Raw genomic sequence first — 19,014 nt, 5'->3', positions numbered from 1 at the left:
AGGGGAAGGTGCTTTATTATTGTTTCAACTGCAAAATGCCCCTTTAAAGGTACATATGGTACCATGGCAATAGAGTATCACTTATTAGAAGAAAAAAAAAGAAAATATCTCCCTCTGCATTTGGTTTTTATTATAATTTTTTTGTTTTTGTTTGGTACAGTATGTTAGTTTCTCTTGTTGGTTATTGTTTTTGTATTTTATTGGTTGTATTGTGTATACTTTGGTTTATTATGTGGTTGTTTTGCGTTAAATAGGAAAAAAAGAAATACATTGTAAAAAAAAGGAAAGAAAAAAAAAGAGAAGGGGATTTTATGACACATACAAAATCCCATTGAATCTCTGTGCAAGTCCATTCCTGGGATTCATTGGAATTTACCCTTCTTAGTATCCATTTTGATATGCGAGGCTTTTCAGAGGATTTGCCAACATCTCTGCTGTCATGTTTAGCTCTTTTCCATAGGTCAAAGCTGCCGTGTAAACTGATGGTAATTTCATTGGTCTGTGACATGCTATTCCCAACAAGCGTGTTTCGTGTACCAGGTAATGCTTTCGGTGGACATACTAGCATGCATTCTGTTTCTGTAACTGTGGTCTGGGGACATCATGTCTGACTACTATAGCATAGAGGTAAATAGCATGTCAACAATAACAGCTGGCAAATCAGCTGCTGTTGGTAACTGCAGTTGGGAACACACTGCTTAGTGTAAGGTAAAGTATTTCTGAGGACAATTGGGCTTTTGCAGTGGATGTGTTAAACTGTAGTGGATGTATAGTGTATTTCTATGTAAAGGATATAGTGCATTAAAGCTACTATAGTGGATGAGTATTGTATGAGACAGTCAATCAGCTTGTTCAGTGAAGGCACGAGACAAATGCATCATGCTGCTGTGGCAAGCTGTCAAGTGATGGCGTTCCTCAATATGACACTTTCAGGACATTCGTCTGTGCAGCCCAGGCGGCTTCACGCCACGGTGGATGTATAGAGCATGTTGTTATGGCAACGGAGCTGGGATGCTGGATCGTGCAGCACAGAGAGGCAGAGGACAGATGAGGAGGAGACGTATGTGATGATGATTCCCGAGGTTCACGGTCAGGAGTTGTCAGGATTATATTCCTCACGGGATTCTGCGAGCCATTTAACATCATCACAACATGTGAGTTGGGAATGTGACATCATTTGGACAGCGGGCCACTGACGGTAGCTTCCGAGCACAAGAAGAAGAGGAAAACGGTTTGATACAAACACCCATACCTTGTGAGTGAGTCTAGCCTTCCAATGCTAAGATATTCTTCTTTTGACTCATAGACGGCGTCACTCATTAACTGTTCTAATGAAACTGAGGGGCAACCCTCCTGCAAGTTCACACCCCCTCCTGGCTTACCCTACCACCCTCCGCCCCTCGCCCCCCACACACCCCCTCCCCAGCGCGTCTGGTTCGCTAGTTTCTATTTACCTCTGTGTTAATCCACACCCCCTCCCTCCCTCTTTCTCGCTCGATCCCGCTCTCTCACTCCTCCCCTTATTCCCTCAAAGCCAGTAGGCTGCTATTCGATCCAGACCACTTGCTACATGATCTCCTGGAAAACACTGTTCCGCGTCTGTCTTGCCACTCGATGGCAAGGCCTTTGTAGATTACACACCAAGAGGAAGAAAGATGCCAGCGCCAGGACATTGATTCCTTTCTTCCTTCTGCTTCCCCCTCCCCTTCCTTAATCTCCCACCTCTTGATCTCTACCCAACCCCTGTGCCCTCTCCTGTCCTGTACCCCCTTCCCCCCAACCTCTCCCTCCCCTCCCCTACCTGAAGTCCAGCTCTCCCTCTCACCCCCTTGAAAATGTTACCATGCATTAACTGGCTTCAGCCTTTCCTTGCCTTGCTCTCCTCCACCTTGCTGACTCGGGGCCACAACTGTCCGTCCAGCTGCCTGTGTCCGGACCACCACACCGTGGACTGCCAGGGCCAAGGTCTCACCCGCCTCCCAAGCCCCATCCCCCTGGATGTCCGGCGCCTCCTGCTCTCCGACAACTGGATTCCCTTGATCCCCTCGGATTTCCTGGTTCTGTACAGCGACCTGGTCTACCTGGACCTGAGGAATAACTCCCTGTCGGGGCTGGAGCCTGGCACCCTTAGCACCTCGTCCCGCCTGGTCTTCCTGGACCTGGGCAGCAACAACCTGACAGAGATCCAGTCAGAGACCTTTGGGGAGTCCCGGAGCCTGATCAAGTTGCGGCTGGGGAACAACCCCTATCTTAGCCAGGTGGAGGAGGACGCTTTCCTGGGCCTGACCTCGCTGCGGGAGCTGGAGCTGGAGAGAAACGGCCTGCAGGGGCTGGACGTGGGGGTGCTGGAGCCCCTAACCTCACTCCGGGTGCTGCGCCTGGAGGGCAACCCCTGGGTGTGTAACTGTCACTTTGCTAAACTCTTTGTGTGGCTGATGGAGAACCGCCACAAGCTTCCAACGGGTATGTAAGCTGCTTAACAGCACGTATTTGCTTTAACATCTTTGCCTGTGCTAGGACATATCACTCTTTTGTCAGCCCACTCGTTTCTGATTCAAACAACTCACTATCATACCATAAGCCAATTGGTTATAGAATTAAAATATAAAACTGCACAGTACAATGAAAGACAGATAACGTAACGTGCATAACAGTGGTTAGTATGAAATGTCTCTACTTGGCCCATGTTTTACACTGTATGTATAAATATATGGTTCCTCCTATTTGTTTTCAATTGTCTAATATAGACTAAACAGCTATTGGCTAACAAACTCATCATCATTTATTTCATGTGCAGTTTGTTGCTCATACTACTGATAATTCTGAATGGAAATGGACACTTTAATGTTATTATGAGATCACTCTGAAACATCTTCATAAGCATGAGAAAGAGAGAAGAGAATTGTGTAAGACTAGTGGAGAGTCCCAGATTCCAGATACCAGATTGTGTCTGAATAATTAATTAATCATATGCCTCATTAGAGTGTGTTCTCAGATTGTGTGTGTGTGTGTATGTGCACGTTCTAAAATCACAAGTAGACCGTTTATTGAGACTCGATCCAGGTTTCATACTCAAACACTGCACTCTTAGAAAAAAAGGTTCCTACTCTCATAGAAAAACCCTTTTTGGTTCCAGCTAGAACCATGTTGGGTTCCATGTAGAACCCTCAATGGAAAGGGTTCTACATGGAACCCAAAATAGTTTTACCTGGAACCAAAAGAGTTCTACATGGAACCAAAACGAGTTCTTCAAATGGTTATCCTATGGGGACAGCCAATGAAACCTTAAAGGTTCTAGATAGCACCTTTTTTTCTAAGAGTCTGTCCACCAAAATATTGAGTGGGTAGATCACATGTAAGATCTTCAAGATGAAAAAGAAATGAGGCCAGGGCATCAAATTCAATAGGATCTGAATCACTTGATAGATCATAATATACCTGCATTGTTTACGTTATTACAGACGATAAGCATTACATATAGCTTCTGATCCACACTTGTAGTGTTGCCATATATATAGACAGTGAGGGTATTGTCTACATAAATCTTCCTTGTTTGCAGTGCTGACAGGTTATTGCATGCAGTATATGCTCACTCTCATTCTCCAGGGCTCCAGTGCTATGGTGAGCTCTGACCTGAGCAAACATTCTGTGAGTGGAAGTCCAACTCCATATTTACACATTAACTGCTTCCCAAGAGTTAGGCTAGTGCTACTTCACCCTCTAACACGTTTATTAAGGTCCATACAAATGAGGTCAATATTATTTAAGCTGGAATTAGGGCCTGTATTGAAGTAAGCTATGTGTGTGTGTCCCAAATGGCACCCTTTTCCCTTTATAGTGCACTACTTTTGACCAGGGCCCATAAGGAATAGGGTGCCATTTGGGACAAACCCTTTGTTATTACAGTACGCTAATCAAAGCAACAGGGTGTTCTATGGATCATATCAATTTATCAAATTGGCACATTGGCAATCTTCACAGTGTATTTAATTTCAATAGATGTGCCCTGGACTCTTGGCAGAGCACAAAGTTATTGTAACAAAATTCTGTGTGACACATTAACACCGAATTTTTTGTGAGCACAGACACATATACCCCGAGTAGCTCAGTTGGTAGAGCATGGCGCTTGCAACGCCAGGGTTGTGGGTTCGTTTCCCACGGGGGGCCAGTATGGAGATGTATGCACTCACTAACTATAAGTTGCTCTGGATAAGAGCGTCTGCTAAATGACTACATAAAAAAATATATATATATATATATACACACCAATACTATGGTGCTTCCTACATGCTATTCTATAGGCCTTAGCAACTGTAGGCTCCAGTCTTATGCCTGGTTTAGCACCTTTAATAGGGCTAACCATAGAAAACCTCTACTGTATGTTGCCCTAAAGGACATGTGGATTGTACAGTATATTTGACACACAGGCAGACTTACTCTTTCCCATTGCCTTTGGGACAAACTCGTTGAATGCCATTGATAATCTTTTCATCATTCTGACAAGGCAGCAGACTAAAAACATGGATCAGAATGTATATACTAGGAAGAAATGGAGCTTTGATGGATTAGGCTAAACAAGCCCTTTACTCGCTGATCACTAAGTTCCTGACTCTCTGAGGCAAATCACAATCAAACCTTCTTAATTACTGAGTGTGAACTACAGCTGTGAACAAACTGGAGAATGAAGGGCACAGGATAATGGACCACTTGCTGTACTGGACACTTCCACAGAGCCATTCAATCAAGCCCAGTCACTGGGTTTGTGGGATAAGTCAAAAACGCAATTTTCTCTTGGACACTGTAATTTCACTGACCCAAACAGTAACCTCTTTCTTTTAACCACTTTGCTGTCAGGGACATTGCTCTGTCAGATCCTGATTGAGATCGTCTTGATCTGTTAAGTATCTGAGAACATGAATAGACACATTGAAGCCTACTGTACTCTCAGTTACTGTATCATCAAGATACAACAAAGCTCAGTTAAAGAGGCAATCTGCGATTGGTACATAAATTTTTTTTTACTTTTAAATTAATATACCCATTGATTCTTGAAGAATATAACCACTCTGTTTTTGTTTGAACTGCAGATTGCCCCTTTAAGACACATTCCGCTGAGGATATTTCACGATGGTGCCTTTAGGTGAATGTATGTGAAAGATTCAAAGCGGTAACCTGTATAATCACACTACAGCGTGCTGTTTCTAGTGCTGTTGGGTCAAGGATGAACAATCAGCATCCATTATTCACAACTGCACTTCATTTGATACTGATGACAGCATGCCATCGACACTGACATTATCTAGACTAATGTTCCATCACAGTAAAAGATACTCCATCTTTCTGCGAGTAACCCACGGTGCATGAGTAAAATCACCAGGGAAGCCAAACCCCCCCACCCCGAGAAAGCCATATTACAACCTATGTGTTGTGATAATTGCGTTGTTTGCTCTATAACCTGTTAGTTCACATGCCTTGCTGATATATAAATGTGGTCCTCTGTAGCTCAATTGGTAGAGCATGGCGCTTGTAACGCCAGGGTAGTGGGTTCGATCCCCGGGACCACCCATACGTAGAAATGTATGCACACTTGACTGTAAGTCGCTTTGGATAAAAGCGTCTGCTAAATGGTATATTATATTATTGTTATATATAGGCTAAGGCCGAGACAATAAAAAGACCCAGTGGCAGAATAAACTCAACCACACCTTTGTTTCATCACAAAACCGGAGAGCAACCCCTGTCCTGTGAAGTCCACAAAGCATTTGCATGTAACAAACAGTTACATGACCTACAGCATGGTCAAGCAAGGTAATGTTTCCAACATTTTTGGACTACTAAACAACTATTAATTTAGAACCACTGAGTTACCGCAAGTCACAAAGAAAACAGGAGCTGCCTCCATTATTCCAGCACCATTTCAACATCAACATTTCAACGTCATCTAATCACCTATGCTTAGTCTAATACAATGACAACTAAAAGATACCAAAAACGATTTAGTCCAATCAACGTAAGCTAAATATGATGTGGCTGTCCATGGTACTGATTTATGTGTGTGTGTGTGTGTGTGTGTGTGTGTGTGTGTGTGCAAGTAGAAAAAACATGTTGACTCACCCTACTTGTAGAGAAATGCCAATGCCATCCTCCTCTGCCTAAACGGTCTATGACTCTGTCATACAGTACAGTACACACTTTTCGTTTTTGTTGTCATAGGCTACCTGGCTAAAATGCTTCCTTTCATGGGCAACGATGCGCCAGGCCAGCTAGTTAACATTAGCATACTACATCTAGCTACATGTTGAACTTCCATCCTCTCAGGCCAGGGGCACAATGTATGAATTTATGGTTAGATCAGAATCGCTGTTACAATCATTGGCCATTATGGAGAATTAAGTAAAACCACAAGTCCAAATCCCTAGCTCCATCCGTGATTAATTTAGGAAAGGGACGATTTTAGCTAGCTAGCTGGCCACCGGAGGACAACAACACAACACAATTCAAGTTTTTTTCTGTCAATGATGTTTGGCTTCTGATGTGATTGGTCTGAAGCCAAATCCAAACAGGCTTCCCTTGACACTTTTTTTTTGGTGCACTGTTATTATTATTATTAATTTATTTTATCAAGGGAGGCCAAATGCTCGCTGGATTCCCTTGCATTCAATGATATGGGTGGCAACAATGTCATACTCTTTTTGACCAGACAGCATCAGATAGATACGCTACATATACTGAGACAGAGGGGCGCTGTTTCGCTCGCTTGGATGCTTTCTCCGGTGAGATACTGCACATTCAGCCTCTTGCGAATTGAAGGAAATTTATGAAACACGGAGAGATGAAAGAACAATTATTTTGTGTGTTCTTTTCTTGGTCAATTTTTGGGGGAAGCTTGGCTTCCCTTGGCATCTATGAATACACGCCACTGCACACACACAAACGTATACACAAACAAATGCACACGCACACATACAGTTGAAGTCGGAAGTTTACATACACCTTTAAACTCAGTTTTTCACAATTCCTGACATTTAATCCTAATAAAACTTCCCTGTCTTAGGTCAGTTAGCGTCACCACTTTATTTTAAGAATGTGAAATGTCAGAATAATAGTAGAGAGAATGATTTATTTCAGCTTTTATTTCTTTCATCACATTCCCAGTGGGTCAGATGTTAACATACTATTTGAGTGTATTTGGTAGCATTGCCTTTAAATTGTTTAACTTGGGTCAAACGTTTCGGGTAGCCTTCCACAAGCTTCCCACAATAAGTTGGGTGAATTTTGGCCCATTCCTCTTGACAGAGCTGGTGTAACTGAGTCAGATTTGTAGGCCTCCTTGCTCGCACACGCTTTTTCAGTTCTGCTCACACATTTTCTATAGGATTGAGGTCAGGGCTTTGGGATGGCCACTCCAATACCTTGACTTTGTTGTCCTTAAGCCATTTTGCCACAACTTTGGAAGTATGCTTGGACTCATTGTCCATTTGGAAGACCCATTTGCGACCAAGCTTTAACTTCCTGACTGATGTCTTGAGATGTTGCTTCAATATATCCACATAATGTTCCTTCCTCATGATGCCATCTATTTTGTGAAGTGCACCAGTCCCTCCTGCAGCAAAGCACCCCCACAGCATGATGCTGCCACCCCTGTGCTTCACAGTTGGGATGGTGTCCTTCGGCTTGCAAGCCGTCCCCTTTTTCCTCCAAACATAACGATGGTCATTATGGCCAAACAGTTCTATTTTTGTTTCATCAGACCAGAGTACATTTCTCCAAAAAGTATGATCTTTGTCCCCATGTGCAGTTGCAAACCATAGTCAGGCTTTTTTATGGCGGTTTTGGAGCAGTGGCTTCTTCCTTGCCGAGCGGCCTTTCAGGTTATGTCGATATAGGACTCGTTTTACTGTGGATATAGATACTTTTGTACCTGTTTCCTCCAGCATCTTCACAAGGTCCTTTGCTGTTGTTCTGGGACTGATTTGCACTTTCGCACCAAAGTACGTTCATTTCTAGGAGACAGAACGCGTCTCCTTCCTGAGCGGTATGACGGCTGCGTGGTCCCATGGTGTTTATACTTGCGTACTATTGTTTGTATAGATGAACGTGGTACCTTCAGGCATTTGGAAATTGCTCCCAAGGATGAACCAGACTTGTGGAGGTCTAAAAAAAATGTTCTGAGGTCTTGGCTGATTTCTTTTGATTTTCCCATGATGTCAAACAAAGAGGCACTGAGTTTGAAGGTAGGCCTTGAAATACATCCACAGGTACACCTCCAACTGATTCAAATGATGTCAATTAGCCTATCAGAAGCTTCTAAAGCCATGACATCGTTTTCTGGAATTTTCCAAGCTGTTTAAAGGCACAGTGAACTTAGTGTATGTAAACTTCTGACCCACTGGAATTGTGATACAGTGAATTATAAGTGAAATAATCTGTAAACAATTGTTGGAAAAATTACTTGTGTCATGCACAAAGTAGATGTCCTAACCGACTTGCCAAAACTATAGTTTGTTAACAAGAAATTTGTGGAGTGGTTGAAAAACGAGTTTTAATGACTCCAACCTAAGTGTATGTAAACTTCCGACTTCAACAGTATAATGCCAACTCTATAGCAGCATGGCAACTGAAATCCCATCAATATAATATACTATGCATACTCATGTCAGATATGATGCAGTGATTCTGTTGACGATTCTAGGTATATAGGCAGCATCAGACAATGTAGGCATTACGTTACTCAATTCTTCCCCACCCCCACACTCATCAACACCAACACCGAAACCATACAGAATCTCTCCATCTATTTGCAATTTCGTATTCTGGTCCTCTCCACAGACAGAGCCAGAGAGAGAGAGCAGGACAGCCAGTGTCTGGGCTGAGCTTGTTGTGCTGCGTGGTGAGACGAGAGGAGAGCCACGTGACTGGAATATCACTGATGAATGAGGTCACTGTCACTCCGCATGTGGAAAACCCCTTCTGGTCTGACTGTGACTCACCACACACGCACACACTTGATAATGATGTCTACTGACTGCTGGCCACAGCAGCTACAAACAGAGGCAGGCCAAAATGGAAGCGCCCAAAACTGCCTTCATTATCATGTCTGAGGTACACCATATGTGCTTTAGATTACAGTTTTTCCCAATTGCTAAAACACAATTTTGCAAACTAGGCTGGTTTTATCAAAATACTTAACACAATTCACAAAACCACACACCCAAACTGCAAAATACCTCATATATCCTGCAAAATGAAGCACTGCAACCAAAACTACACATAGCATTATCAAAAATCAAACGTTTGCACGAAATGGCACACACTTCATTCATATTACCAGATTTGTGTCTAACCAACTACACACTGTTGGGCATAATGAAAAGCACTCTCATCTTTAGTATGCTTTGCCATAATACTAAAATAGTTCAAATTGCAGAAAATTCTTCAGATTGTTCACATGCACAGAAATAATTGCAGATACACACATGCTGTTGAATTATTTTTTACCAAACAAGTCAGTGCAACATATGCACAGCAGATATATTTACATTGGACTGAACAAAAATATGCTCACAAAAAACAGTAAACTGAAAAAGAAAATTGCAGAAAAAATAAAAGGCAAGAAAAATAATTAGGCACCATCTTGCCGCACAGCTGGGTCTGGCCACAACGCCTCGTCCACATCACAGGCAATATCTTCCCTTGCCAGACATCAAGGGAAGAAGCGCCTTGAGTGCCTTATCCATCCCTGAATCGCACCCACATCTATCTCATCACATGCCTCTTCCATAGCCTGCACAAGAGTAATGCGCACAAAGGGCTGCCGGTCGTATACCTTCCACCGCCATGCCTCTTCTATGGGGTTCAGAAATGGTGAGTATGGTGGGAGGTATTGCACGAGAAATGGTGGGTGGTCAGCAAACCAGTTTTGGACTGGGGCTGCACGATGAAAGCTCACGTTGTCCCATACTACAACGTACCGGGTTCTTTGATGGTCTGCATCATTCATACGCTCTGGTGGTATGAGAATGTTGTAGAGTCTGTCCAGAAATGTGAGAATATGGGCTGTGTTGTATGGTCCAAGGTTGGCATGACGGTGGAGGACACCATGCGTATTGGAGATGGCAGCGCACATTGTGATGTTCCCACCACATTGGCCAGGAACATCTATAATGGCTCTGTGGCCAATGACGTTTCTCCCCCTTCTTCTGGTCTTTGCTAGGTTGAACCCAGCCTCATCTATAAAGATGAACTCATGTGGGATTGCATGAGCATCCATTTCCAGTACTCCCTGAAAACAAAGAACAAAAGCAGTCAATATGGTGTTATCCAGTACACTGGGAAACAATGTTGCGTGTAGTGTACTGCAGTCAATATTGTACCTACATCCACATATGCTCGTCTGACCTCTTTGTTTCTTTGAGAGTTTCTCTCAAACGGCACTTTATAAAGTTGTTTCATTCTGATTTGGTTTCGCTTGAGAATGCGAGCCAATGTGGACAGACTGACTCGACGAATGTTGTTGAATATGGTGATGTCTTGGATGATGTGGCTTAGAATTTCTCGTAATCTGATTTCATTATTTTCCAAAACCAAGTTTACAATGGCAGCTTCCTGTACCCCGGTGAACATTTGGCCCCTTCCTCCACCATGGTTGCGTCTCTCAGTCCTTTAAGAAAACAAAAAAACAAAAATATAGGGCTTAGACAATGCAGCCTAAAGATATTTCCCCCACAGTAGAGTATTGTACTGGAAACGTGTGCAGTTAGTGTATGACATCAGCCAGTCATGAAGTAAACAGGTGTCACCCAACTGATACACTATGACATGGGGTGTACTACATAGTGTGAAAGAAATGTTGGTTACATACCTGTACTCCAGTCTAAATGTCCGGATGACACAGGCGACAGTAAAACAGCTCAAGTTGGGCTGCACTCTCTGTCCAGCCTCTTGCATTGTCAGCCCATGGTTGATGACATGATCAACTAAGGTTGCTCTGATTTCATTTGATAGTTGTTGTCTTCTTTGGCCATGAACTCCTCTACCAGCTCTACCCCTACCTCTCACTCTTCCTACCCCTCTCATTCTCACCCTCCCTCTTCCTCTTCCTCTCTCTGCGACGTCTTCCATTGTTGTTGTAAAACAAAAGGTGCTCACCTGTGGTCTTTTCATAGTGCTTACTTCCTGATTGAAGTGGTAGCAATTAACCATTGAGGTGTTTGGCCAGGTGGCACATGTATTGGCCAATTAGCTCATGTAGTGTCATTTTGAATGGCAGTGTTTTGAAATGGCAAACATGTGACTTTATGTCAGATTGTTGTGTCTTATGCAGAGAACCGTGTGCAGTGCATTTAAAAAGTGCCCTTTTGAATTGTAAAATGTGTGTAAAGCAGAAAATGTGTTTAGACTTTTGGAGACTTGAGAAGAGGTTTTGCTCTCCGTGTGTCAGTTTAAATAATTGTGCTGTGCATGTCATTTTAGTGTGTTAGCAATTGGAAAAAACTGTAATGTTTTATATCGAATACTTCTTCCAAAAACAGCTAATACCAATAAAAATAAAAATAAACGTTTTGTTTCTCAAGTTCTGTGGATTGTGGAATAGATTGGGTTATTTTACTAGGAAACCTGAGCCCAATTGATGCCCGTTAAGTAAAATAATCCACAGTATAATCTATTTATCCTCATAATTTCAATTTGAACAGATCATTTGGTACTGTTCCATTATTACCTGTTATAGTGTATTATTGTATCTTATTCTGGTATTATATGTAATTGCCAGAGCGCAAATATAAGTCTATTTCTTGTTCTACACACTTCTGTTTTTCTCATGCAATAATTTCAAGTTTCAAGTTTTTATTAGTCGTATGTACAGGATACACATGGCATACACCGTCCAACGAAATGCTTACTTGCTGGTTCCTTCGACAATGCAACAACAATAAGAAATAATAAAATATAAGAACATAGTAAATGGCTCAGTAGAATAGAATAAACATTTTAGCATCAGTATAATACAGGAAGGCACAATTTATAGCCCAATATTTACACGTGTTTTGCAGAAGGGGGGTGGCAGGTGTTTAAATTGTGCATTATTTAGCAATAATAATAGGAGTCTGGTAGAAGCAGTTGTGATGTGTGTGTAGCATGAATGTATGTATGTATGTATGTGTGTGTGTGTGTGTGTGTGTGTGTGTGTGTATGTGTGTGTGTGTGTGTGTGTGTGTGTGTGTGTGTGTATGTATGGATGAATGTGTGAGTATGTGTGAGTGCATGTGTGCTAAGGTGCAGAGAGTCAATGCAGGTGGTCAGTCCAGTTCAAGTGTTCAGCAGTCTGATGGCTTGTAGACAGATACTGTCTCTGAGCCTGTTGGTATCAGACCTCATGGTCCGATACCGTCTTCCCAACAGTAAGGGAGTGAACAGCATGTGGCTGGGGTGTTTGGGGTCCTTGATGATGCTGCGGCCCTTCCTCAGGCACCGTTTGGAGTAGATGTCCTGGATGGGTGGGAGCACGGTCCCAGTGATGTACTGGGCCGTCTTCACCACCCACTGGAGGGCCTTGCGGTTGTGGATGGAGCAATACCCGTACCAGGATATGATGCAACCAGTCAGGACGCACTCGATGGTGCAGCGGTAGTATTTGGAGAAGAGATTTCTTCAGCTGCCTTAGGAAGTAGAGACGCTGTTGAGCCCTCTTGTTAAGAGTGGTGGTGTTGTTGGTCCATGTGAAGTCCTCGGTGCTGTGGACGCAGAGGAACTTTAAACTGCTGATTCTTTCTACTGCAGTCCCGTTGATATGGACGGGGCATGTTTCCTCCTCTGCTTCCTGAAGTCAACAGTCAACTCTTTTGTTTTGCTGATGTTGAGGGAGAGGTTGTTGTCCTGGCACCACAATGCCAGTTCGCTTACCTCCTCCCTATAGAAGGACTCGTCGCTGTTGGTTATTAGGCCTACAATCGTGGTGTCGTCAGCAAACTTGACGATGGAGTTGGTGTCGTGCAAAGCCACACGGTCGTGGGGGAACAGGTAGTACAGCAGAGGGCTGAGGACACACCCCTGGGGGGCCCCTGTGTTAAGAGTTAATATGGAGGAGGGGTTGCTGCCAATCCTCACAGCCTGTGGTCTGCCAGTCAAAAGGTCCAGGATCCAGTTGCAGAGGGTGGTGTACAGACCCAGGGCTCTGAACCTGCTGTCAGGCTTCAAGGGAACAATAGTGTTGAATGCTGAACTGTAGTCAATGAACAGCGTTCTCACATACAGTGCCTTCAGAAAGTATTCACACACCTTGACTTTTTCCACATTTTGTTGTGTTACAGCCTGAATTTAAAATTGATTAAATTGAGATTTTGTGTCACTGGCCTACACACAAAACCCCATAACGTCAAAGTGTGCTTATGTTTTTAGAAAGTTTTACAAATTAATAAAAAATGAAATCCTGAAATGTCTTGAGTCTATAAGTATTCAAGCCCTTTGTAATGGCAAGCCTAAATACGTTCAGGAGTAACACAAGACACAATAAGTTGCATGGACTAATAGTGTTTTTGAATGACAACCTCATTTCTGTACCCCACACATACAATTATCTGTAAGGTCCCTCAGTCGAGTAGTACATTTCAAACACAGATTCAACCTCAAAGACCAGGCAGGTTTTCCAATAACTCGCAAAGAAGGGCACCTATTGGTAGATGGGCAAATATAAAAAAGCAGACATTGAATATCCCTTTGAGCATGGTGAAGTTAAATTAATTACACGTTGGATGGTGTATCAAAACACCCAGTCACTACAAAGATACAGGCATCCTTCCTTACTCAGTAGCTGGAGAGGAAGGAAACCGCTCAGGGATTTCACCATGAGGCCAATGATGACTTTAAAACAGTTAAAGAGTTTAATGGCTGTGAAATTTTAGTCATTTAGCAGACACTCTTATCCAGAGCGACTTACAGTTAGTGCATACATTTTCATACTGGCCCCCCGTGGGAAAAGAACCCACAACCCTGGCGTTGCAAGCGCCATGCTCTACCAACTGAGCTACAGGGGACTAGACACTGGAGTTGCTTACCAAGACAACATTGAATGTTCCTGAGTGGCCCAGTTACAGTTTTGACTTAATTAATCGGCTTGAAAATCTATGGCAAGACTTGAAAATGTCTGTCTAGCAATGATCAACAGCCAACTTGACAGAGCATGACGAATTTTTGAAAGAATACTGTGCATATATTGTACAATCCAGGTGTGCAGAGCTCTTAGAGACTTACCCAGAAAGACTCACAGCTGTAATCTCTGCCAAAGGTGATTCTAATATGTATTGACTCAGGGGTGTGAATACTTACGTAAATTTAATATTTCTGTATTTCAGTTTCAATAAATCTGTCTCTGTTGTGTTATTACCCAGGGGTTGATCTGGTGTCTGCTAGTAACACACTGGTTGGAGCAGATTACTCTCCGCCTTCTGTGTAAACCAAAGCAGATAGATCTGATTGCAACGTGGACATTTCACAAATTAATGTTTGCCTTGGAGAGGCGAATAAAGCAAAGTTCCCAAGCCAAATCTTATCTAGGAATTATGTAATAGGAGTTATGTGCGTCTGTGACAGGTGTTCAGTGAAGCCTCTTTAAATCACACCAAACTACGACACATGGAATGCAGCCTGGCACTAAGCACATGTATTTATATGGCTATTAAAAGAAAATCATAAATTCCTGTGGAGTGTTAGGTGTTGATTTATGGCAATGTGGTTCTCTGTTGCAGTGAGTAAATTCAACGCTTGATACTTTATGCTATTATAACAGGGAAAACTAAACACAAACATCAAATTAATGGGGTTTTGGGACTTGATGTGACTCAATGGGTGTGGAAAATGCTGAGACACGAACACACACAATATAGTAGCTACGTAGGCGTACTGGGCTATAGCTACTGTAAGGCAAAACAATGGCACCCATCTGGTCTCGCAGTGTCCTAACTTACACTGTTACAGTAGGATGATATCACAGACCAGCCATTCTTGGTGGATTTCAACCACGGTCAATGCATGCCATTCCAAACTGTATGGTCAGCATGCTATTCAACAGTTCACAGTGACATTCACTGACACAGTACTGTGAACAGGCGGGACAGCTAATCACCTGTGTAGGGTATTTATTCAGCCATCAGAGAGAGGTCAGCTCCACCATGCATTTAGATCTGAAAGGAATTGATAGATGCAAGATGACGAAAATGCCACTAAACTTACAGGGCAGAATGTAGCTGTTACCGTCACTGTTAAGATATTACCATACATACAGTGCATTCAGAAAGTATTCAGACCCCTTGACTTTTTCCACAATGTTACGTTACAGCCTTATTCTAAAATTGACAAAATTGTTTTTTCCCCTAATACCCCATAATGACAAAGCAAAAACATGTTTTTAGAATTTTTTGCAAATTTATTAAACATAAAAAACTGAAATATCACATTTACATAAGTATTCAGACCCTTTCCTCAAAACTTTGTTGAAGCACCTTTCGCAGCGATTACAGCCTCGAGTCTTCTTGGGTATGACGCTACAAGCTTGGCACACCTGTATTTGGGGAGTTTCTCCCATTCTTCTCTGCAGATCCTCTCAAGCTCTGTCAGTTTGGATGGGGGAGCGTCGCTGCACAGCTATTTTCAGGTCTCTCCAGAGATGTTCGATCGGGTTCAAGTCCAGGCTCTGGCTGGGCCACTCAAGGACATTCAGAGACTTGTCCCGAAGCCACTCCTGTGTTGTCTTGGCTGTGTGCTTAGGGTCGTTGTCCTGTTGGAAGGTGAACCTTCGCCCCAGTCTGAGGTCCTGAGCACTCTGGAGCAGGTTTTCATCAAGGATCTCTCTGTACTTTGCTCCGTTCATCTTTCCCTCAATCCTGACTAGTCTCCCAGCCCCTGCCGCTGAAAAACATCCCCACAGCATGATGCTGCCACCACCATGCTTCACCGTAGGGATGGTGCCAGGTTTCCTCCAGACGTGACGCTTGGCATTCAGGCCAAAGAGTTCAATCTTGGTTTCATCAGACCAGAGAATCTTGTTTCTCATGGTCTGAGAGTCCTTTAAGTGCTTTTTGGCAAACTCCAAGCGGACTGTCATGTGCCTTTTACTGAGGAGTGGCTTCCGTCTGGCCATTCTACCATAAAGTCCTTATTGGTGGAGTGCAGCAGAGATGGTTGTCCTTGTGGAAGGTTCTCCAATCTCCACAGAGGAACTCTGGAGCTCTGTCAGAGTGACCATGGGGTTCTTGGTCACCTCCCTGACCAAGGCCCTTCTCCCCCGATTGCTCAGTTTGGCTGGGCGGCCAGCTCTAGGAAGAGTCTTGGTGGTTCCAAACTTCCTCCATTTATGAATGATGGAAGCCACTGTGTTCTTGGGGACCTTCAATGCTGCAGAAATTTTTGGTACCCTTCGACCTCATCACTTGGTTTTTGCTCTGACATGCACTGTCAACTGTGGGACCTTATATAGACAGGTGTGTGCCTTTCTAAATCATGTCCAATCAATTGAATTTACCACAGGTGGACTCCAATCAAGTTGTAGAAACATCTCAAGGATGATAAATGGAAACAGGATGCACCTGAGCTCAATTTCGAGTCTCATAGCAAAGGGTCTAAATGCTTATGTAAATAAGGTATTTCAGTTTTTTATTTTTAATACATTTGCAAATATTTCTAAAAACCTGTTTTCACTTTGTCATTATGGGGTATTGTGTGTAGATTGATGAGGGAAAAAATCATTGTATCCATTTTAGAATAAGGCTGTAACGTAACAAAATGTGTAAAAAAGGAAGTGGTCTGAATACTTTCCAAATGCACAGTATATATTTAAATTAATTTCAGATCTACACTGTGTATAGGCCGGGGTTTATTTGGGATTGGACCATAGAGTGACTGTGATCCAGCCTGATGACATCATATCCTGTTTTCTGTCTCCCTCTCTCTCCTCTCAGGTATGGAAGGGTTGGAGTGCTCCCTCCCTATGGACGGGACTCTTATGTCCCTGAGTCTGCTCTCTGAGGCCAGTTTCCGGGAGTGCCGGGGCTACCTCTCCCTTATGGATATCCTCATCGTCATCTTCTCTGGCATCTCCGTCTCTGTGGTGGCCATCATAGCCAGTTTCTTCCTGGCCTCTATGGTCCACTGCTTCCAGCGCCTGGGCAAAGCCGGTCAGGCAGACGAGGAGGGCAATGACTGAGGGGGAGAAAGAGCGTGATCTGGGACCAGATTAACTGGCACTGCAGACATTGCAGACCCCGACTACGTACCTTGTAAGATGGCCAGGAAGAAGGGCAGGAAAATGGAAGAGTAAGTCAAGGACAACAAGGGTGTATTTGGCCTAGGAATTGGGCCAAAAAGCTCTTAGCATGTGAATTCCCGCTCGCCGCATTGATGGCAGTCAGTGGCACACCAGGAGGGGTGCTAGGGCAGTTGGTTAAACCATACGCTTGAATGATACACATGTTTTCTTATCACTGAAGTACGAAGTGTACACAGCCTTACTACCTTACTTTGAAGAGATCCTCCAGCATTCTCTTGAAATCGTAGTACTATATTTGGGCTGTACTTTAAGTCTAACATGGGGTAAAATTACTTACACCACCCTTTCAAAGAGGACTATTCCTCTGCTGCCAGTGGCAAACAGGTTCTTTGAGATCTGGGTTGAGCTGAGAGGTAAAAGGACAGAGAGGAGGACAAGGGACAGGCACACTGCAGTCTAATGCATACTTATGTCCATTGCAGTGATTTGAGTAGCAACCTACTTAACCTTTGTTTACCAAAGAGCAGGCTGAATGAGAAGATTCTATTGTTACAATATAGAACACAGAAATGGGATAGCATGAGCTATCAACAAGGATGTTACACTAAACTGTGACACAAACTCTAAAATGCAAAATCGAGTAAATATGGAGGGTGTTGTTACAATATCTGTTTTTGGAGCACAAATGTAGCCTGACTATGTTTGGCGAGACAACGCCCTAAGTAGTTGGCAAGAGAGCATAAACAGTCTGGCACTCAGGCTAGCACAAATGTAATGTTGGTTAAAAAACAATCACACGTTAGGTACAGTATACTGTATAGAACAATATGCTAAAAAATTATGACCCACAAATGTAACTATGGAAATCATTATATTATACAGCGTGTACTGTAAGTGGACCAATGTATTTTCCTGTTTCAGGCATCATTTTTCTTTTTCTTATTTTTTTTTTAACATTTGAACAAAAGGTTTATATTGATACTGATGCTTTTGTTCATGTTTTGGTTGTTTTATTTATTTTTGGTACAAATGAAGTCATCTCTTGTTTGTATGGAGATTTCACAGAGTAACAGTATTGTCACATCCGCAAAGACTAATTCCAAGCTAGGAGGGCTAAGGTAAAAATTAATTCAGTGTTTCCTCATCTTGATCATCCTTGATGTTTGGGCCTTCCAGCCTTTTCCTATGTCAGCCTTTATATCCTCAATAGATCAGCAGCTAGTAGCAGCCAGGTGAAATTGATGAATGAATGAATGAATGAATGAATGAATGAATGAATGCTATAGGTCAAGGATGTCATGTGTATTGTTTGGCTAAGTGAATAGTGAAACAACTGGGAGATCATAAATGAAAACTAGCATAGTCACAGATGCTTCAAGACCTGAGTTTTGAGAGGTTGTCCGTCTGTCTCACTTATGTTGCTTCAGTCAAACTGTATCCGTCTCTGGCGCTTGTAACCTACCAATGAGATTTGCTGGCATTTGTAACCCACCAATGAGATTTGCTGGCGTTTGTAACGCACCAAGGAGATTTGAGATCCCAAAAATGGATGAAAGGGCTTTTTTTCTGTCATGATGCACCATAACAAACACCTTAAAATGATAATCATGGGGTTGCAAAGTGCAATATAAAAAAATGTAAGAGAGAGAAAATAAAGCGGTAAAATACACACATTATGCTCTGAAACTTTGCTTTTAGAACTTTTATTTCACATACCTTTCTTGTTTCTTTGAATGAAGACATACAGTACGTATAAT

The 19,014-nt window shown here is 42.8% G+C and overlaps 1 protein-coding gene across 1 annotated transcript; it reads left to right on the top strand.

Moving 5' to 3' along the window:
* The first annotated feature begins 1,594 nt into the window (after positions 1-1,594).
* Positions 1,595-18,807, top strand: LOC311147384 (leucine-rich repeat-containing protein 38-like). Its single transcript, XM_084184080.1, has 2 exons — positions 1,595-2,463; positions 16,950-18,807. The coding sequence occupies exons 1-2, from the start codon at positions 1,836-1,838 to the stop codon at positions 17,192-17,194; spliced, it is 873 nt and encodes a 290-aa protein (XP_084040206.1). The 5' UTR covers positions 1,595-1,835; the 3' UTR covers positions 17,195-18,807.
* The last annotated feature ends 207 nt before the right edge of the window (positions 18,808-19,014 follow it).

The sequence above is a fragment of the Coregonus lavaretus genome, assembly GCF_964263955.1.
Source record: "Coregonus lavaretus genome assembly, chromosome: 20".
Classification (NCBI taxonomy): Eukaryota; Metazoa; Chordata; class Actinopteri; order Salmoniformes; family Salmonidae; genus Coregonus; species Coregonus lavaretus.
This window is presented reverse-complemented; position numbering and strand designations above follow the sequence as displayed.